We start from the raw sequence: 22,443 nt of genomic DNA, 5'->3' as shown, positions 1-22,443 counted from the left end.
ACTGAGTAAACAAAATGTAAAAAAATGTGTAATCGTAACTGGATAGTGCCCTGTTGCTCTCACTTCTGTTATCATGAAGTGCTTTGAGCGGTTAGTTAAAGATCATATCACATGCTTCCAGTTGTCTTCTAGACCCACAGTTGCCTATAAAGGCCAAACAGATCAACAGATGAAGCAACAGCATTTGCTTTGAAGTTCTCTCTCACCTGGATAAGAGAGATGCTCTTCATAGCCCACAGCTACACTTTCATCACCATAGTTCCATCTGCTTAACATGAAACTGAGAGACCTGAACATCTATTCCTTCCTGTGCAGTTGGATCCTCCTGACTGACAGGCCAAAGGCCTTATAGTGTTCACCTTTTGTGTCTTTTCTCTTCTATTGTCTTCTTCACTCTTCTATTGTCTTTATGCTTAATATTCACCCACACGTCAGTCTTGTTGAATTAGAAATGAATATACCCTTTTAATAACTACGATTTAATTTAAAGTTGAGCTGGCTCTTGAGCATAAGGCATTTCATTAGGCTACTGATCAATCATTTCATGACTACATGATAATAAACTTGAACTTGCTGCCTTTAATGTGTTTCAATGGGCTGGATTAATGTGTTTCAATCTTCAAGACATCAGGCTTCTTCACACCAAACCTCACATAAACAGGTGGACGATATAAGACGAAAAATATAGGCTAAGTCATCATACCTTATTAGAAGACACAGTCAGGCCGAGATTCCTTGACATGCACGCAGTTCCGACTGCTGCTGAACACCTATCACGTCTATTTTCTTTTAATGTGTTGGGACAGGTCACTGCATCTAAACACGCTTTGATCATGAACAGACAAGGGATCTCATCTCTTATCTCACAGTTTTCATAGTGTGCCTTTATTACCTCCTAGTGGTTAAAGTGCCACATTGCGGTGGAAACTAATGTTCTGCTCTACATGAAGATCCTTCAATCTAGCTTATAAATGCCTTCATTCAATGCTATTATACTATTTCTTATTACTAGTGCGTGCCTTTGGAGGTACTAGTACATTGATAATGTTGATGGCCATTTACCTGTGTGACTGTCATGCATGATTATTATTATTATGAGTTGAACGATATTCTTGGAACGACTGCAGGGCTGCACGCCAGCCCCGCTTGTTGCAGTTGCAGTTGGCCTAGTCTACGAGTCCTTTCAGTTTAATGAGCTGGTAACAGCTGTTATAGTTACATGTTAACAGTTTTTCCATGACATTTGGAATAGCCTAGTTAACAGTATGGAATAGTTAAATGTTGTCTTGTTAATTTTTGCCCCCCACAACATTAACCCAAATGACACGGCGGATTCTTCTTTATTTATAGACCTCTGAAGTTCGCCTACAAAAAAGGCACCATCTTTGCCCAATTAAGGAGATCCGGTATGTTGAGATTATTTTCTATGGGAGAATAACATGGGGATTTTCAATTATCGCACCTGTTAAACTCTCGCGGGGATGATGACATTGGAAATGCAGACGTTTTTCACTACACCGTTTTGTCCTCTACCGTTTAGTGGATACTGTGATCTTCGGTGAAGACGGCACACTTTGATCTTTGCTACCCCAGAGCTAACTTACCATGCAATTTGCCATAGGCAGTTAGCTTCAATTAACTCCCGGATCTCTTTCCTTATATGGGCAAAGATGGCAGCTTGTTAATCAAGTCAGGTGCGTGCTCGAATCACATTTGAGAGAGAGACCATTTAAATTCGTTAGACGTGTGTAATAATTGAGCAAATTCGGGCATTTCATACACCAATACTCTAATGGATCTCCGTAGGCCTAAAGTTACAGTAAGTCTCTCTGTCTCTCTGTCTCTCTGTCTCTCTGTCTCTCTGTCTCTCTGTCTCTCTGTCTCTCTGTGCTGTGGGAGAAGAGGTGGGCTATATTACTTAAGAATTGACAACATCTTTCAAACCATTGTTGTAATGGGAATTGTGTAATGGCAATGAGATACAATTTTTCTGCTTGCTCAATCAGGCTGCTATGGAAAAACCGTCTGAAGGCCCAATACGCTCACTAAGGTCAAGGCAGGTTTTTGGCGCTCTGACCACTAACGCAGTGTCAAGGGCAACCTTGAAGGTAAGATTTGCTTTGAAGCAGTTCTGTTGACTATGTCAAATGCATCAGTTAACTATATTTTGTGGTAGGACGTTAAGCCAGCACCTGTTAAGGCAGCCACGGAACCAACACAACTTCGCAATGAACCTGTCTTCGAGCCTGATGTAAAGGTCAGTTGACTAGAGGGTGATGGTCACTGCTTTTTGGATGCTTTTTTTGCATGAGATTTGTGTCATTTGCTGGTGCTCTTGTTCACAGATCATGCCTGCCCCAGCTTGCCCGGAACCAATGGAGACTGAGAGCAGTGCACCTCAAGATCTTTGCCAAGCCTTTTCAGATGCTCTGATTGTAGACATCAAAGATGTGGATGCAGAGGACTATAATAACCCCATGCTTTGCAGTGAATATATCAAGGACATTTACAAATATCTACAACAACTTGAGGTTTGTTTTAAGACTGGAGGAGTCTATGGTTAGTATTCATGTTTATAGTTGTTGGGAGACATTTGCCCAAAGCAATTGACCTCAAACATTACATTAACACTAAAGTTAACATTTTAAATTAAATTCATAGCCTAGGTTAAAATATTAATTGCCTAAATAAGTTAACAGCATAATAATAAAAAACAAACTTCTACAGACCTGTGACTCTAAGAATGTAATTGTTAGATGGGAGTTAAAGGCTAGATTGTGTTTAGATGGCTGTTTTCCAAAGATTACCAATGCAGTTGAAGATCTTGTCTGACCTGCATACTGGTGACAAAATGCTAATATACAGTTAAGCCCAAAATTATTAGCCCCCCTTATGAATTCAGACACAATCCTTTGTTTATACACGAAAATGACCATTTCCAAGAATGTGCCTAGTTTATATGATTACAGAAGCGCAAACACAGTATGCCCACAAAGTTTGATGATCATTGTTTACTCATGCTCTGATTTGTGACAAGAAAAGCAAGAATTTACATGTTCAAAATTATTAGCCCCCAGACCATTAATAGTCAATAGTGTAGCCTTTCTTTGCTTCAACTGATAACAACTTCTTTGAATAGTCTTTTACTATGTTGGCACATATCTCTTAAGCACTCTTTAGCTCCAGCTCGTCCAAACTGCATGGTTTTCTTGTATGGACTCTTGCACGTGCCACAGATTCTCAATGGGGTTGAGGTCTGGTCTCTGTGTAGGCTATTCCAGCACCTTGATTTTGGTATCCTTTAGGGCATTTTAGACCACTTCACTATGCTTTGGGTTATTATCATGCTGAAGGACCTGGTGGTGACCTAAGCCTAGACTAAGAGCCGCTGTCTTCATGTTATCCCTCAAAAGGTCAACATAATCTTTCGTTTTCATGATCCCATGCACCTGAACAAGGCTCCCTGTACCTGAGACAGCAACACAGCCCCATAACATGATGCTCCTACCACCATGCTTCACTGTGGGAACTGTATTTTTATGGTTGTAGGCCTTCCCTTTTTTCGCCAAACATAGGCAACATCCATGTGCCCAAACAGCTCCAGTTTAATGTCATCAGACCAAAGGACAGTTTTCCAAAACTCATTTTTAGCTTTTAAATGTGCATGGGCAAAGTTCAGTCTGACTTTGAAGCGCCCCTTTTGGAGTAATGGGTTTTTTCTCAGCCGATGACCTTGGAGGCCTCCACAATAAAAAACCCTAGCTACTGTCTTCCTCAAGACTTTAACCCCAGAGGTCTCAAGGTCAGCAACTATCATTTTGGCGGATGTGCAGGGTTCCTTGCTAACATCCCTGATTTTTCTCTCTAGATTGAGATATTTAGCATTTTCATCCACACTTAGGTTTGTTATGCACAAACTTGGAACTCTTTGTACTTTGTAATGATGCCTTGCACGGCTGTTCTACAGAATGTGAAGCATCTAGAGATTACAGTATAGCCTTTCTCCATATTATAGGCCTCAATGATGTTCTTTCTGAGGTCCAGACAGATTTCCTTTATCTTCAGTATGCCTGTAAAGGCAGTCCCCTCTCAGACAGGTGTTCAAGTGCCTGTAGGCCTGTTCCTTGAATTCTTTAGGTAAACAATCAATGCTGGTTGGGTGTTCAGGTGTTGTCTGGACATTAACTTACTGCAAAGGTGTGGCTTGAAAGGTGACAGGTTGGTCGTGTGTGTTTGAAAGCAAAAAAATCACATGGGGGCTAATAATTTTGACCACTCCACTTTTCACACAATTTGAGATTAAGCATTCCTAATAATATATTAACACTCCAAAATGCACCAGATTCTACATAATAACACTGGCGAATGTTTGATTTTTAAAATTTGATCAGGGATGAAAAATGTAGGGAGAATTTTGGAGTAATGTTCCAAAATTTCAGGGGGGCTAATAATTTTGGGCTTAACTGTAGTACTTTTAAGTCAACCTCTTCCTCCAGTCTGACCAGGCAGTCAGGCCAAGATATCTTGAGGGCCAGGAAGTAACAGAGAACATGCGTGCAATCCTTATTGACTGGCTCATCCGGGTCCAAGTCAACTTCAAACTGCTTCTGGAGACCATGTATTTGACTGTTGCAATCATCGACCGCTTCCTCCAGGTAAGAATGATCTTCATATGATTATGGAGTGTGTATGTGTGCAGTGTGTTGTTGTTGCATAAGCTTTTGGTTCTTGTGTTCCTGGCAGGACCACCCCGTGCCAAAAAAGCAACTCCAACTTGTGGGCATAACTGCCATGTTCATTGCCTCTAAGTATGAGGAGATGTATCCCCCTGAGATCACGGACTTCGTGTTTGTTGCTGACTCCACTTACACTGCCGTACAAATCAGATGGATGGAGATGACAATCCTGCGGGTCCTTGACTTCAGTGTTGGGCGCCCACAGCCCCTTCAGTTCCTGCGACGAGCAGCCAAGATTGGAGATGTACGTTATAAAAAGAATTGTAAAGTGACTGTTACTAATTGGCATTGGTCAAGACTGTGTGTTTGTGCTTATTTTGTAGGTTACTTTTAAGCACCACACCCTGGCTAAGTATCTAACAGAGCTCTCCATGCTGGACTATGACATGGTTCACTTTCCACCCTCTCAAGTGGCAAGTGCAGCCTTTGCCCTCACATTGAAACTGTATCGCTGTGGAGAATGGGTATGTCACAATGCACCCCTACACCCTTTAAAAAAATAAAAAAATAAATGGGTTTTTAAAATACACCTTTTTGAATGGGACCCTGATGACCGTTTCCCCTTCTCAAACCTATACCAGACTCCCACGCTGCAACACTACATGGGCTACACAGAGGAAAGCTTGATTCCAGTTATGAGGCACATTGCCAAGAATGTCGTCAAGGTGAACGAAGGCCTCACAAAAAACTTGGTAAGTCAGCACTGCACTCGTGGTCACTATTTTGAAGTCTTGTGTAAAATGTGCTGACTTGTGTTTCATGAATTTCCTTCCAGCACTGACTTTCAGTGTCCATCTTCAGCTAATTGTATATTTACATTTCTTTTCTTCTATAGGCTGTGAAGACTAGATACTCTAGTCAGAAACAGTGGAGAACTGCGCTTATTTCTCAGTTGAGGTCTTCTCTAATAAAGAACCTCGCCAAAGAAATCTCTTCGTGAGATCTGGGACTTGGGTCCAATGTGTTGACTGTACAAAGTGTAACTATCATGTTTGTAAACATTTTTTATTGGCTTTGATTATGCCAATTGTTTTCAATCACTTGTTCTTAATAAATGTTTTCAATGTTTTTAATAAACTTTTTAATCATCTCTACGTCTTTCTCTGACTTGTACAACCGGGGGGAACCTGGAATTGGTTTTCAAGGGACCCTATGCAGTTTTGGCCATGTCTTCACTGTTTTCTTGCTTTTTTGCAGTTTTCTCTGCTTGGCGCCCCCTACAGCTTCAGAGTATTTATTTTACAACACTTCTTGCTCTGTTAGTCCACCGTTTCTTGTTTCCATGTTCTGACAACTATACTTGCTTTCTGCTTCTTTTCGCTGGCTCTGTCATGATTGTCTGAGAAACTCCACCGCTACTTGTTCTAGCTGGTGCCTGGCGTGTATGTGCAATACAGCAGTTCATCACCACAAGACTTTCAGAATCTGAGGCTGGCATGGCAACCCACCGGCCCAAAGTTGCAAGACTATTCTGTAGACAGACTAGGGGGGAAGCGAGACGGCCACCATTCCTGCACCAAAACTGCAAGGAGCTTTACAGCTAGGTTACAATTGGGTGCACTGTTGAGTTCCATTTGCAGACCGTGAAATGGTTAGGCTGACTATATTTTGAATGTGTCTGGTAAAACCAGTTGTATTTCATAATGGTGAAGGCATAACAAGTATTTAAGTAACTGGTTATGTTTAATAGTGACTTTCAAAATGAATTGTTTTGTGTGGCATGGGTTTGACATTTGTTTCAACATCTGACCTTTGTTGCACTTGAACCTTCATTGCATTTTAGGCTCTGAGGCATGCCTAGTTTCTTATTTTTTTCCAGTTTCTGCTTTTACTGATGGTAAAGCTCAAGCACGCATCCATAAGCAGTTTTGGTTGAGGACCCTTTAAATGCAAGGTTAATGTGATTTTTGTTTTTAACTTGTGCCCTCATTGATTATTGCCCTTACACTTAAAACATTGTGTATAATGTGTATTGTAATTTGTATTAAACCTTTTAGCCTATTCGAAATGTTATTCTTAAATTTCAAGAAAGCTTATGGACTGACTGACTTTTTATTTAGTTTTTCTCTTCATTTTTATTTGTATGTGATTTTGTAAAGTGACCTTGGGTGTCACGAAAGGCGCTTTATTATTAAATGTGTTTTTCAGAGTTAACAGGTTAAGAATGTGTCTGTGTGAGTATCCCAGTATCCAATTTCCTACAACACACATTGTGTAGGCTACACTAGGCCTACACGTGAGTGTCAGATCTACCAGCTTTCAGATTTGTTTAGCCTATTTGGCTGCATGGAAACTACTCTTGAGCAGTTTTGAATTTATAATTTATATATGCAAGCTGAAAGAATGATCCTCACACATGGAAATAAAGTAGCCTAAACTTCACACATGTCCATTATTAATTAGCCTACATGAGGTCCAACACACTGCCATTGTAGGCTATTCACCTAGCCTAATTCATGAAACAGAAAAATCCATCCTATTTTTTTTTTTATCTTCCGTCCATTCTGTTTACGTTAACACTTGTGATGAAATGCTTCATCTTGTATTTAGCCTAGAAATCTGCTTCGAAATGTTAACAGTTCTGCTCTCAGTAAGCCTATGGATATTGGCTTAAAATAGCCTAGCCAAAGGTCCACCACATTAAAATAAACACAATAATATAATTTTAGTGCAAAGCAGAAAAAATGCTACTTTTACTCATTAGCCTACACACAGATACACTAGGTGGTGAAAAGATGTAATGAATTATCCTGACCCTAATCGATTGTTCTTAACCAATCTGATTATGCACTACTCCTACTAGTTGTGAATCATGCAACAGTCCTTTTTTTTTTTTTTTTTTTTTTTTATTATTATTTATTTAAAGCCTAGGCCTATTTGATAGGCCAGATTACATTTGGCTCAGCCTTTCACAGCTGTGATGCATCTTTGGCTGTAGTCACATGATTATCAGTCGTCGTAGGAACGCATTCCAATCAGCTGTAGTTTGTCCAATCAGGTTGCAGAATCGTTTAGAATGCGACGAATCAAGAGCGAGCGAGCGACATTTTAAACCCATTGGATAGGAAGTAGGATACTGTGTGTTTGCCCTGCTGAAGCAAGTGTGTGTTCTCTCAGTTCAACGCAACTTTTTCTCGAAAATGGCTCTCCGCATCACAAGAGTAAGTTTAATTCTTTCCTTGGTCTTTCACGTGTTGTTTAATTTAAGTTTAGTATTTTATTTGGCAAGTTAGTTGTACGCTCCATTGCTGTGAGAAAGGGAGCGCTTTAAATTCTTGTTCAGCTGGTTCTTCTTCATAGCCAGCTAACGTGATTGTGCTGTGTTAACTTGCTAACTTATCGTTATATTTAGATGTACTAATTCCTGCATCGGTGACTTTTGTGGTGAGGCTAATGTGAAACGGGTTTATATTTTCTTTTAGAGTACTCGCCTGGCTGGTGAAAACGCCAATGTCTTGCCTGGCAAGGCCGCCGCCGTGGGAAAGCCTGCGCTGAGGCCGAGGGCAGCTCTTGGTGAAATCGGTAATAACGTCGCAGTCTCACGGCCGACCTTGAAGAAGGTAATGCATACGACACTTTTGGTTGTTCCACTGTTTATCTCATCGATTTTTTTTTAAATGTTATTAACGTTGCCCCCCTCGAAATGTGTGTAGGATGCCAAGGCAGAAGCTGTTAAGGTGGTTGAAAAGAAGCCAACAAAGCCAGAGAAGGCTCCAGAGGCTGAACCAAAAATGGTCGCAAAGGCTGAGGTCGAACCTAAGGTGAGTTTTGTTTTATCTTTCAGAACTCCGAAACCTCTTCATAACCCTCTTCATCAGGGATTCGTTTATATTTGACCTGTAGCACTATTGCCCATGGCCTTTGTTTAACTGCAATGCAAGGCCAAATGTCCCTTATTTCAACGAATGCCACATAGTAGAATGCATTCTGCACAATAATATAACGCAGCAATTCGTTTTTGTTAGGAAAATGGAGAAATATTGCTAGCTCCCTCATGTTCTGTTATCGAAACCGGATATTGTGTTTCTTTTTGAATTTGTTGCATACTTGTCACTCCTGTTGTGAGTACCCTGGTGGTTGGGCACTGTACTGCACTTGGGCTGGTAACACGAATAGGATCTTTGAGGGCAGCTTCTTTGAATGGCCATTCAATCACTTGATACTATGATTTTAGTTTTGTAATGCTGCTGCCCAGATGCATACCATTTATTTAAATATGCCCTGTTTCCCTAATCAATACAGCTTGGCTTGTCTGAGTTGGGCTGTTGGCTTAAGATTCTGTGTAGTCCATTAATCGCTCCACCTAGCAGGCACAATTCTAGGGATGTGTTTTGACTATGCAACTAGTTTTACTTTCCTTTCTTGGCAGTGGTGTATTCAAGTGTTCTGCAGTAAGTTGGCTGCTGCAAATGGGGGTTAAGTACAACCATGTGTTCCTTGTTGCAGATTCTGTCAGCCCCTACCTCGCCTGTGCCCATGGAGACCTCTGGTTGTGCATCAGAAGACCTTTGCCAGGCCTTTTCAGATGCTCTGATTGAGGACATCAAGGATGTTGATGCTGATGACTATGACAACCCCATGTTGTGCAGCGAGTATGTCAAGGATATCTACAAGTACCTGAGGCAATTGGAGGTTTGTGTTTGCTTGAGCATCCCACTGACTTAAACACCTTGATTATTTGCTTCTGGTTTGTTTTGCAGAAACTGAATTTTGTCTTCCCTCTTTCAGACTGAACAGGCAGTGAGGCCCACTTATCTGGAGGGGCGGGAGGTCACTGGAAACATGCGAGCCATCCTTATCGACTGGCTGGTTCAGGTTCAGATCAAATTTAGGCTGCTGCAGGAGACTATGTACATGACCGTCGCCATCATTGATCGCTTTCTCCAGGTAGGCACTACTCCCGGGGCATCACATTGTCTGTCCCTGGTGATTTGTCCCATGCTTGACTTTTTTTTTTTCGTTTTTCCTTTCTTGTTTCCTCAGGATAATCCAGTCCCCAAGAAGCAGCTCCAGCTTGTTGGAGTCACATCCATGTTCATCGCCTCCAAATATGAGGAGATGTATCCCCCAGAGATTGCAGACTTTGCTTATGTGACTGACCGCGCTTACACCACTGCTCAGATCCGGGACATGGAAATGAAAATCTTGAGGGTCCTCAACTTCAGCTTTGGTCGCCCACTGCCCCTCCAGTTTCTCCGTAGAGCTTCCAAAATTGGAGAGGTACAGTAGCTATCCACACAAACTGCTTGTTCTGTTTTTCTGCATCTGACCAGGCTAATTTCTTTTTTACTTTTAACAGGTCACTGCAGAGCATCACACTTTGGCTAAATACTTTGTGGAGCTCACCATGGTAGACTATGAGATGGTTCACTTCCCGCCTTCTCAGGTGGCAAGTGCTGCCTTCGCCCTCACGCTCAAAGTCTACAGCTGTGGCGAATGGGTAAGTTACTCACCACACCATTCTGATCACACCGTTCTGAGAATTTTCAGCACACCTTGCTCAAAGTCCCCATGCTCACTAAGGGCAAGAGTAGTTACCAGTTTAACTTGAAACGCTATGCTGCTCTCTTGGCACAAGTCGCAATGCAGATCCTGTGTAGACAAAGGTTCAATTTAAGAGGCATTTCAAGTTCAGGGGAAAACAGGGCTACTCTCTGGGGGCATGATTAAAAAGGAAAGTGCTACCTAGCTTGTGTGAGTTCAGGCAACTGCAGTGTGTGACTCTCTATTAAACCCTCTGCACCAGACTCCCACGCTGCAACACTACATGGGCTATGCAGAGGAAAGCTTGGTTCCAGCTATGAGGCACATTGCCAAGAATGTCGTCAAGGTGAACGACGGCCTCACAAAACACTTGGTAAGTCAGCACTGCACTTGCTGTCATTTATTCTTTTTTTTTATGTCTGTTATGTCGGTGTCTGTGTTCAACAAATTATTTTCTCTTATAGGCTGTGAAGAACAAATACTCCAGTCAGAAACAGATGAGAATTGCCCTTATTTCTCAGTTGAAGTCTTCTCTAATCAAGAACCTTGCCAAAGAAGTCTCTTCGTGAGATGTGCGACTTTGGCACAATGTGCTGACTGTACAAAGTGTAACTATTTCATGTTTTTAAGCCTTTTTTATTGACTCTGATGTACAATCTGACTGCCCTCATTATGCATAACAGTGTTTTTCAATCACTATGTTCTTGTTCAGATTTGATATGCTTTTAATAAACCTTTTAATCTCATTGTTGTACATCCTTTTCTGTGAATTGTGTAACCTGTGTGAGTGACTTAAATGGGTTTTAAAATTACATTTCAGGAACCTTAGACCTGGGCTAATGGGTGCCCTATTTTTTTAAGTGTTCCATTTGTAGAGGGGACTGGTTGCATGTGCACATGCTGTTATCACATCTGGTGTAGCTAGTCACATTGATGTTGGATGCTTATTATTGCTGCTCCGACAGGACTTCCGTGTGTCTTGCACTGTTAAACCTTGCAGACTTGTCTTTAGTTGTTCGCCGGGTCAGAATTAGCTTATTCTAGAATTTGTCTTAGACCCGGTCAACTGCATAAACAGGTGTCCCATGGCAATTCTGGCACAACCTTGAGCCAATGCTAACTAGAGGACCCATTAAGAGTTGCCATTTTGTAGAGCACACCGCTCCTAAAGTCTTGATTTTATTTCAAAGCATTGACTTTGACTTGACCAGAAACTTGAATAACTTGACAACAATAGACAGGGTGTGCTGAACAGTTCTCACATTGAACAAAAATGGCACTTGTGCTGACCCACTCAACTATTTTTAAAAGGTATTGTGCAGATGTGCCATGGACTGATCACAAAATATATTCATGTAGAAGTATCATGCACAATGTGTGATGGCAAGTATGGAGGATCTTGCATGTGTCCACAACTTCAGATTTATTAAAATGTAATGTTCACTACTGATCTTAAAACAATTTGAACGCAATTTTGAGATCCTTTTTTCTGTGTACAATTCTTGGGTCTTTTAGGGTTGAGGTTACTTGACTGCAACTAGGCTGTAGGTAGTACATTCTTCTTGAACTACCTGGATAGTTATACCAAGAGCTTTGTCAGCGCTATCCCTAGAATTTGTGTTTGAGTGGATTCTGTGAAATGTGCCTTTAGTAACAGTCACTGTTCTTTTGACAACTTCTTTCTCTTGCCAGTAGATGGCGCCCTTGAGCTGGCTGTGTTTGTGCACTCTCGCTGTAATGATCACTGGAAGACTTTAAGGGCTGGTTTTCTTTTCACTGCACTCTTTAATTGTGGTCGTTTTAGAGAACACCCCTGCTTGTTCTTTTCTGTAGCTAAATGTGACTAAGGTGTTGGAGACCACCAGGTGTCCTGCACTTTGGAGCTTGGTACAGCTGACATGTAAATGTTGACTGTATTGTCTATTATTTCAGCTAGTGGTCATTCAAAAACAATCATCTTTTTTTGTAATCCAACCATCAAATTGAATTATAAGCAAATAAATTATTTATTATTATAGAAAATAGTGTCTTCACTACCAGTTTATTTACCTTTCAATTAGTTAGGTCAAAACAGTAAACCTATGATTTAAGGTCTATATATTGAATTTGTGTTCATGGGTTTTCCCATTTCCGGCATAGAGACCATATCTGTTTATTTAGACCATTGTGTCTATTATTGCTGCCTCTTATTGGGGCTTTTTTCTTGCCACACGTGTGGACCTTTCTTCTCTGAGGCCCACAAGGTGCTCAGAGTCAGCGTCTTTCCTCCCACCCAATGGTTTAAGGAGCAGATGTCAACAAATCCAGGACAGTATCATCAGAATCCGGGTGTTAGCAATGCCGAAATCAATTACACAAGCAATTTTGGGTTGAACTCTCTGGAGACAAGGGAGGGGCATTCTCCTAACATTTTCTTTTTTTTTTTTCGAACATCCGAGGTCTTGAGGGATTGAGGGGAAGTGAAATCCCAAAGGAATGAAGGACACAAGCTGTCCATCCAGACCACCATCTGGCTTCCCTGAGCAGATCCTTTGGCCTTTTAGCAACCAACTGACCAGTCAGCAAACGTCTTCAGAAAGACCTGCTGCATCATACTTGCAGATAATAATTAGGCAATCAGCTGTAATATGGATGGATGGACATACCTTTATCATTCTTTATTATTTTTTATCGTTTCGTTTTTGAAGAATAATTTAATTGAGGGGAAATCCTAAGTCAGATTTCACTATCCAGTTGAGTTTGAGACATAATGGTCTTTCAGACTGAACATCTATGCAAAATCCTTAAGGACAACATTTTCCTCCTGCTCAATAGGCAATTTAACCTCTTTACTGAATTAATCTATTATTTTCATTACATTTACAGTACAATTTAGCTTCTCCCCCCCCCACACCCCACCTCTCCTTTCTTCTCTCTGTGGAGAGTACAATTTATCTCCTCAGCTCCACTGTGGAGCTCTCCGTGGGGACTAATGATAATTAGTCTCAGTTCCTCGGGAAGGCTGTGCTTTTAAAACCCAGGCCCACGCTGAGCGTTCGTGCTTGAAGGCTGAGGTCATGGCTGGGCAGCCAGATCACTTTACAAGTCGACGGATTCCTCCTGAAGAACACCGCTTCGCGAGAACGTGGGCCCACCAGCACTTGGATCGAAGCTCAAAAAAAAAAAAAAACTGAGCTCCCACAGAACAACACAATGGCATCGCACTGAGGAACCCTGATGAATGGGGAGAGGATTGAAACCAGTAGCTGCCCACAGAATCATGAAGAGATGTGGAATTGACCAAATGGATAGTCTGTTGGACCATCTCAGTGTTATTCAGACTGCTTTCTCTGTGCCTAAGGTTAATATTTTCATATCTGAGCTTGAAAAGGCCAATGCGCCAAAGATAACTTTTGGTCTAAGTGCATTTGCACCTCATTCTCTGCCCCTTCATTTCGCTCGAGCTCTGTGGCAGAGTCCTGCTTCATCGCTCGCTTCATTTGATTAGTGGCGAGAAATAGAATTTCACGGAGGGCCCGACATTTTATCTCTCCTTAAAAACAATAGAGCCAGTCACCCCTGCTGATTATGTGAGTGATGGACATTTTGAACTCAGTTTCAGCGTGTCTATGTCCATGATTCAATAACCCCCCCCCTTCCAAAAAAAGGCGAAGTGGTGGCTCGTTGACACAAGCCGAGGGGTGCTAATAGGTTCACAGCTGGCAGCCAAGGCTGGATTCTCTGGGCGCGAGGCGGCGAGGATAAATAAACACAAGAGGCATTCATTTTCAAAATTTATAGATTTTCAAATAAAAGCCCAATGTGCTTCCTGAACTTTACAGATCTCTCCTGTTCAATGGCACATGAAGGGCGAAGAAAGGCTGCCATTGTGGCCCCTGACAGTGTTGGGCCGCTCCAACCAGGTGTGAAAAGGCTACGGCGTGCTGGGACTGTGGTTCACTCCAATTAACCGAGCAGAACTTTTCCCCCTTCAGACTGGGTGACCTCTCTCACTGTCGGACCCGAAACATGGAGGCCACCTTTTTTGCCGTATTCCCCCGCTAGTCCAGCCACCTTGCCTTGGTGATAAAACTGTTGCACAAGAAACTCCAGGCACTTATTATTTTCTCTCTCTCTCTTTCCCTCTCTCTCTCCCCTTCTCTCCCCTTCTCTCTCCTTCTCTGCATTGTGGCCTATTCACGCAACAAGTTCCTGGAAAGTGAAGCAGTCCCCAAAGGATCTTACTTGGAGACTGAATGATTTGACGATGTGTCACGGTCTTATCCGCTTGGCAATGTTTTGGTCCAATATTTTATGTCACAAGCACTTGTGGATGTCTGCGGGATCGGCCACTCTGCCAAGACAAATCTGTGTACTGCAAGATCTGGTTATAAGACTTCTGACTTCTCTGATTTGTAGTACCACACTGAATCATGATACTGACTGACTGGAAGTTATAATTTAAAAGAAAATTGTGCAACGCGATCTATCTTTGTCTAGTCTTTTGTGTCAAGAATTTGAAGACATAGACATAACAGAAAAGGTGTCAGTTGAAAACACGTGTGACTATTGGGAAAACACAACACATCATAAATTTACCTATGACAAAAGTATATTAGCCTTGCATGAGAAAAGACAATTCCCTGAATGATGAGTACTTACCGGATGAAAAAGGCCTTCAGATACTTGCATGGTCATCAGTAAGAATGTTCTCTGGTTCATTTTAGGGAGATACACCAAAGTTGGTGTGTGTTGTAATCAAGGGCTGGACAAAAAAGATGAACTTTTGTCATCCAACGATTGAACAGTAACACATGGAGGGAAGGGAAGATTACCTTTTATTATCCACTGACTGGATCCTCTCAGCCCCCAGAGTACTGTTAACCATTCTGAATGGTAATGCTGAGTCATCAAACAAACTTGTTCATGACACATGGTATGAAAGGTTAATGAATAAAAGTTACTTCTATGGCAGTGAATCCATGCATAGGCAAGTATTCTGATGGCTTATAATGGGTCAAGTTTTATTTTATGGTCTATGATAGGAGCTTGTTGACAGATAGTTCAAAGTAAGGCTTAGATGACTACTGTGTTCAACATTTGTTGAATGTATACTGACAGCTTCATTATTTCTAGTGGGCCATTTAAAGTGTCACCTGAATTAATATCTGCAAAAACATCCACTTGCATTTGTAGACATGGCACATATGAGATGAATACAAACAGCATTTGAATGGAAGTGTCTGGGTTATTAATATCTATCAAATGTCTGTCCATAAAGCACTAACTGAACCTAGACTCCATTATGATTATCTGAGGGCTTTAAGCAACACTGTGATTATGTGTAAAAACTATAAATGTGACCATTCATAGCGAAATCAGTCGTTTTGCGCACAACGTTATTTTGAGAAAATCAACAATAACAAACGTCCGGGTTAAAATGTTGAATTTCACGTTTTCGCCTCATTCGACTGTATAGGCTACAGTCTACAGTTTCATATCGTGAACGCATTTCACGGAAAAACATACGTTTTGACTGTTAAACCCGGCGAAGATTCAACACATTTGCTGTCATTCCCGTTGTGCACGCGCTGCTTAAAAAGGTGATTTCTCCTCTTCTGGCATATCGTGACAGGAGAACCATGTCAACTTTGGATGCTGTTATCTTAGCGATAGTTTGTGTAATACCCTCGATATACATATCGTTGGAAAGCTTAGTTTATGGCCGTTCACGTGAGCACACTAACTTAATTTAATTAATTTTACCGAAACGACTGGTTCCGCTTTACAGGGTCACAAATGTGCTTAAGTACAGTGGGGGGAAAGTTTGATCGTATTACCATGGGCAATAGTTACAGCTCACAAATAGGAACGTTCTCTGTTCTCCCACTAATTGCAAGTGGGATTACATGCACTGTAGGTACTGAATGGGTTTTGTTACCCATGTGGATTTGTAATTGCTGTTAGATTTCTATGGTCTCTTGCAGCGCAGATAGAGCCAAGTAACCTTTTCCTTTGAACGCTCAAACAACGGCACTGACATTCAATTATTTAGGTGAGAAAAACTAATAAGGTGTTCAGTGGAACCATGAACAGCCCTGTGTGGGTGACGATGACCTCTGTGGGTCTGGCTGTGGATGTACAGTACTTATTATCTACATTCTTATCCTATATAATCTGACAGGCAATGGACCAGGTGATTTTGGCCCCAGACAATATTGAAAGAGTTTTGGTCTGTCTTGTGCCAAAAGCGCAAATTAGACAATAGGCATACACTACTTTTTATATATATAAAAACAAGCCAGATATGACCTCAGCACAAAACAACATTCAGAATCAGCTGTAAAACAAATGTTAATTACTGTAAATTACTGTAGGAAAAAAAATGCTATTCAACAAGTGATGCGATGTGGGAGTCACATGCCTCTAACCAACATACACCTAAGAAAGCCCTGAAATTATACAAATTAGCAGTATTCGCAAGAGCACGGTTGGTTGTAATGGTACAACAATGAGTCATAGTTTAATATCTGGGTGGAGCCACCAGCAGAATGCTGTAATGTGACCTTTGCAAGTGAGCCCCGTGCATCCTCCGTGGCTGTAAATCCTTGGGGCATTGGGTGCGGAGGCAAGGGGGGAGTTGACACTCACTAAATTAACCTTCAGGGTCACTTGCCTCTTTGTTGTCTGCGGGAGTGGCCTGTATACAGCTGGCTCAATGGAGATGCCGTAATGTTTTTTTTTCATCTTCCTCTTCCTCTTTCTCGCATTCATTCCCACATGACCAACGTACCTCTTTGCTATCATTGAATGGATCACTCCATTGAAGACTGAACTGCTAATGGTGGTAGTGTCATTAAACAAATGATTACTCACCTTTCGTCTCAATAGCACTGTCAAGTGGATTTTCAGTGCATTTGAAAAAATTAATGAACCATTTCAACCATAGGGTGCAATGGTTTTGGTCTGAATATTGTTGACGTTATCACATAAGATAAATTATATGACATTATATAGAATGTTCTCTACAATAGTTTGTAATAGTTCAACACTGCGCTAGTTTATCTTGAAAGGAGCACTGATCAAATGGGAGAGGAAGGGCAGAGAGAGAGGGCAGTACATCATTTCTCTGAAATAATGACCAATCTACATCCACTTTTTAATTGGTATTTCACAACTTTCACACACAGTAAGAGGTGGCTCAAGAGAAGAGTTTTGTGTAATTCAAGTCAGCGCTTTCCTGGAAATTCTCTGTAATCAAGTTTCTTCACATCTCACCTCTTTCCTTTTTCCCGTCAGATATTTAGCCTAGGAGCAACTGACACATTTCAAAACACAATTTCTTCATAATAACCAGCCCTTTGAATCTATTGTGTTGCATTTCAAATTTCTTTCTAACCCCGGTGAATCATATGCTTCCTGGTGTAGCCCAACATTCACTTTGACTTCCAGGAATTCTGAGTCTTCCTTATTAGCTGCAGGTTTGTCTTGCTTACATGGAAAACCTCCTGGGGAGTCAGAGTCCAAGGGCAGCGAGCGATGGACAAACAGTCACGTCGCTCTGAGTAAATCTAAACTCCAGTGGCAGGGTCAGTGGGGCAGTATCTTCCATGTGAAGTAGGTGAAATAGAGGTTATGAAAAAGAGGTTACCATTTAAGTTAATCATTTTATTATGAAAATAAAACATTTTCCTCTCTGTTCTGGTTCCACACAGATGGGTGAACTGTGCGGTTTTGAAATCTGCATCGGCGGAATTCTGTTGAATTCTGATGTGGACTGAGTCAGTGAAGGTGCACCATGAGAATGAGACAAAAAAACAACAACAACAAAAAACCAGTAAAACTCCAAACCGAAGCATTATTGTCTAGTCTCTGCTTGGGCTAATTTTCTCAAAATTGAACCCAAATATAAAACAACAATAATAATGATAACACATTTTATTAAAAGAGCCTTTCATATTACCCAAGGACACTGCGCAATGTACTTACACACTGACCATTTCCAACAGGGGAAAAACAGACATCTTATTGATTGAGAAGCTGTCAATGGCGGACAGTTTCCTCCAGTGTGAGCTAATGCACTTAGGGCCAAATGCCCCTGTGCAGCCTCCTCTGACCAGGTTATATAGTGCGCAATGAGCTCCTAAATTATTCAACAGGACCAGCAGCAGACACAGCAGCAGCAGCCGGAGTCTCCATTAGAAAACGAGCTCTAATGATGTCACCCAACTCTGTGGAGCCCGACTGAGGACCCCTGGGAGCCCTTGTGATAGAGTCTCCCCTGCAAGAGACACACAGACACACACACACACACACACGCACACACGCACATACACACGCACACACACACACACACACACACACACACACACACACACACACACACACACACACACACACACACACACACACCCATACACACACACACACACACACACACACACACACACACACACACACACACACACACACACACACACAGATCCAGCCCCCAGTTATCTACATACACACATCAACGGCTGGCCTCTTCGTCCCCTCTTCTTCTCTCCTCCCAGCCACAAGTCATGAGTTTGCATGAGAGATGGAGACACGGATGTCTCGGACAGACAGACAGGGAGAAAGACAAAAGAGCACGGCAAGGAGGAGACGCCAGGAGAGAGGGAGGACTCCGGGGAGGACTGAATGCAGCGCACGAGCAGATCTGTACTCTGTGTCAATGTGAGCCCTATAGGGACAAAACATATTGCACAGAATGACCAACCCCTGTCACACATTTCAGCCTTAAGCAATGTATACATTTTAAACATGAATAAGATGTGATGAAATGTATGAGCCAACTGGCAACCAAAAATGTAGACAGAAAGCTGTAAATAGCATAAATGGTGAAATTTTGTTTTTATTTTTTTTATTATTTATGAGCAAAAGAGAGGTGAAAACTAAAACTGATCTACATATGCCTTCCATTTAACGAATTTGCTTGGACTTCAAAAGTATGTTGAAACAAATCAACATATCTCTCTTCAAATCCCAGAAAAGTGCAGCGTAATGCCAAAAGCTCTTGCCACGGATCGTAGGGCTTTCTGGCCAGCGGTAAAAGCTGTGTGCCGCTTAGGGCGTTAAAAATCACTGGCTTGCACTAACCTCCAAGCTGTTGCTCCTCAAAGTCTGTGGGGATATCCATGTGAAATTCCTGAAAGTACAAGTTCTGTGGTTGCAGATTAAATGGATTTTTGCTGGATCTGTTTTCCCTTTCTTCCTCTCTTGTTGTTTGGGGCTGATTGGTAAAAAAAAGGAGACATATTTTTATGTGAGTGTTTTGACGTTGATGGGCCACCATATTTTGTTTCATAGTACTGAGAAACAGAAGCTACAGACATTACACGATTCATATATTCTAATGCTTTATGAACAATCCTACCATTGCATAGTTGTAGACCAAATGCTGTGTTTGTGGATATAAAAGTTCAGTATTCTATGTAATATTTTTATTTGGAGAAAAGAAATTCAATCAAAATGTTACCCCTATAGGCAAACAAATTCCACTGTATGGCGCCATAAGCAGACAACTATTATAACAGAGACTACAGACTTGGTATCCTCTAATGCAGTTGTGGGGAACCTTTTTGCCATTGTCAATTCTTTTAACATGTTTCAAGGGCCTATGAACATTTTGTCAGAGCCCTTTGGAGCAAAGTCCGGTGCAAGTAGTTCAAACTTTTTCCTTGTGTAGGCCTATAGCTGCCCTTACAACGCATTGAGTTCGCATATGTGTTCGTATGTGTGTGAAAAGTGTGATGTATTCACCCAACGTCACCCAGACAAACTTGAAAATAAGTGAAAATACCTATTGAATATCTTTTGAGTCAGTTTCTTTAGTTTCGGAAAACATATTGCTGATCGGCCATTTTGATCAGGGGCCGGATCAAACTCTCTGATGGGCCGCATAGGCTCCATTTGTATGGAACTCAGTTGTCTTTTCTTTATAGCGCAATCACACATGACAAAATAATGTAAGTACCATAACTGTCGCTTCAGTATGCCTAAGTTACAACTTTGTGAAATGTAGCTCTTAATAAATATGTAATATTTCAATTGTAGTATATTCATTGTCAAGTCAATACATGAGAAATCACATTCAGTATGAAGCCAGATTGCCAAACTGGAGAAAACTCAATTGCAAAGACAATACAAAAATCTGTACACAGACAATGGTGCTATGGAGATGTGTGTGTGTGCTTGTTGATTTTTGTTATGTTTTGTGTTTTTGAGCTACTTTTGGGGGGAAAGTCAAACTCTTTGATGGGCCACATACAGCCCACGGGGGCCGGAGGTTCCCCACCCCTGCTCTAATGCATTTAGAGGTTTACTGCAATCACATTAACACAACGGGTTAAGTTACACAGGCAATGACCCTTTCATCTAGTGACCATTAAACACAATGTCTGTTCATCATTGTGAGGACAGAGGGAAGGGCTAGACATTTGATAATCACTTCTCCTCTCTAATCTCAATTTAAACTTATTGTGAACCTGAATTGCATAACGGGAATAATTTTCCATTTTCACTATGGTAATGTATCCCACACGAACATCTCCCCACCATGTTTCAATGCAAAATGCATCCCCAAACAAAGGCAAAATATTCCAAATATTATACTAGCTGACAGCATGAACTCATCCCCCCAGGTGAGTGGGAGGCACTCACAGTTTTAGTGCATTTTGCTGCCTTCTCACGGTGCTATTTCCACAATCCACAGTCTGTGGCGAAAACAAATCTGTTCGACTCTGAGGGACAGCCTGTCTCTCTTTCACACAACAACAGCTTGGGCTCCAGCATCTTGCTCATGGTCACACACACACACACACACACACACACACACACACACACACACACACACACACACACACACACACACACACACACACACACACACACACACACACACACACACACACACACACACCTGAGGTGTTAGCCCTCGGCAGCTCACACCAGGAACAAAAAAACGAAACAAGAAATCATCTTGTTCATGTCCTAGCTCTTTCACACACTATCAACACTGCCATGCTGTATTTTTATTTCATTTTTTTAAGTATTTAACAAAGACTTTATAATACAAGACATGTTCTATCAAATGGCTAAGCAAAGGATTGGGTCATAACACGTTTGACTCACTGCATATTTACAACATATTCATATTCACAAATGCAGCGAATCAGTGTAATTCAATACAATTCAATTTAGTCAATTCAGTGTTGTTTTGGTGCCTGGTGAATGTTGGATTTCGCTGAAATGGTCTGTCTGACTCTGTACTGTCTTGGATAGAGTTGGTGCAAAGCATTTCTGTTTAACCCAGTACATGATGAATAGACGGAGGAACCACATAGGAATAAAATGTTTCCAGATGTCATGTCTCACTCTCTTTCTCTCTACTCTGTCTGCCTCTCTCTCTCTCTCTCTCTCTCTCTCAATCATTCTTTCTCCGTAAATTGTAAATCAGGTATAACTACTCAAAAGAATGTAGGGTGTTGGCCAGTTCAATTTGCTGTCATTTAAAATCCATTGGTGTTTGGATTATCTGCATACACACAACTCTTGCTATGCTGGCATTCCAGCAAATAGCCATTCACCTTTTAAACTCAGACAAATACATTCCAAACAAAGTTTCTTATCACGTCAACCAGACTATGAAAGATGGCAATCTACCCCAACAAATACAAAAAAAACCCACACTTTTTTCTAATGTCTTTATTTTGCGTACAATGTGTCCGGTCTGTTAAGGTTCTTGAGAAAATCTATGGGGCTTTTTAATGCATCCTTAAACTTATCATTTACAGGGTAACATTTTCTCAGAAGGACGTGAGACTACCTGACTGATTCCCTAGGCTAAAGGTCATTTCCTTCGCTTTATCCATGCAGCTTTCGATATGAAATGGCATGATCATTTACGAGAGACAGTAAACATTGACTAATCAATTAAATTAACTCCAGCTAGCACATCGTTTTTTCTTATATCATTTCAGATTGAATCAACTATCGTGATAAAGGCTACACTGAGTGTGGTGCCTCCATTCAGAACAGTTGTTACTGATCACCAAAAGCCTTCTGGTACTGCCTCTGGAAAAGGTATTTATTGACCGTATCCAAAGGACACACTTTGTACAGACTGCATCAATACAACACTCGTGCAAAGTGCTCATTACTCCAGGCCTGTGTACCACAACAGCGTGCCTGGAGAGAGCTG

At 41.4% G+C, this 22,443-nt stretch overlaps 2 protein-coding genes across 5 annotated transcripts in view; both read left to right on the top strand.

The window, feature by feature from the left end:
- LOC134101378 (G2/mitotic-specific cyclin-B1-like) overlaps window positions 1–5,826 on the top strand; it is a 202,480-nt gene extending 196,654 nt beyond the window's left edge. The window contains exons 1-9 of one of the 4 annotated variants that reach the window (XM_062555011.1): window positions 1,701–1,819; window positions 2,007–2,108; window positions 2,186–2,257; window positions 2,346–2,531; window positions 4,497–4,655; window positions 4,744–4,980; window positions 5,060–5,200; window positions 5,318–5,428; window positions 5,572–5,826. In XM_062555011.1, the coding sequence (XP_062410995.1) occupies window positions 1,793–1,819; window positions 2,007–2,108; window positions 2,186–2,257; window positions 2,346–2,531; window positions 4,497–4,655; window positions 4,744–4,980; window positions 5,060–5,200; window positions 5,318–5,428; window positions 5,572–5,676 (1,140 nt within the window). In that variant the 5' untranslated portion in view covers window positions 1,701–1,792 and the 3' untranslated portion in view covers window positions 5,677–5,826. Of the gene's footprint in view, window positions 1–1,700; window positions 1,820–2,006; window positions 2,109–2,176; window positions 2,258–2,345; window positions 2,532–4,496; window positions 4,656–4,743; window positions 4,981–5,059; window positions 5,201–5,317; window positions 5,429–5,571 lie in introns of those variants that run through there. The other 3 variants (XM_062555010.1, XM_062555013.1, XM_062555012.1) reach the window with 3 other exon arrangements.
- Window positions 5,827–7,738: 1,912 nt separating this feature from the next.
- On the top strand, window positions 7,739–10,966 carry ccnb1 (cyclin B1). Its single transcript, XM_062555001.1, has 9 exons — window positions 7,739–7,897; window positions 8,159–8,296; window positions 8,390–8,497; window positions 9,183–9,368; window positions 9,465–9,623; window positions 9,720–9,956; window positions 10,036–10,176; window positions 10,483–10,593; window positions 10,685–10,966. The coding sequence occupies exons 1-9, from the start codon at window positions 7,877–7,879 to the stop codon at window positions 10,787–10,789; spliced, it is 1,206 nt and encodes a 401-aa protein (XP_062410985.1). The 5' UTR covers window positions 7,739–7,876; the 3' UTR covers window positions 10,790–10,966.
- The last annotated feature ends 11,477 nt before the right edge of the window (window positions 10,967–22,443 follow it).

Source organism: Sardina pilchardus, chromosome 14, assembly GCF_963854185.1.
Source record: "Sardina pilchardus chromosome 14, fSarPil1.1, whole genome shotgun sequence".
NCBI classification, from domain to species: Eukaryota; Metazoa; Chordata; class Actinopteri; order Clupeiformes; family Clupeidae; genus Sardina; species Sardina pilchardus.
Note: the sequence above shows the minus strand (reverse complement) of the source record. Positions and strands in the feature narration are given on the sequence as shown.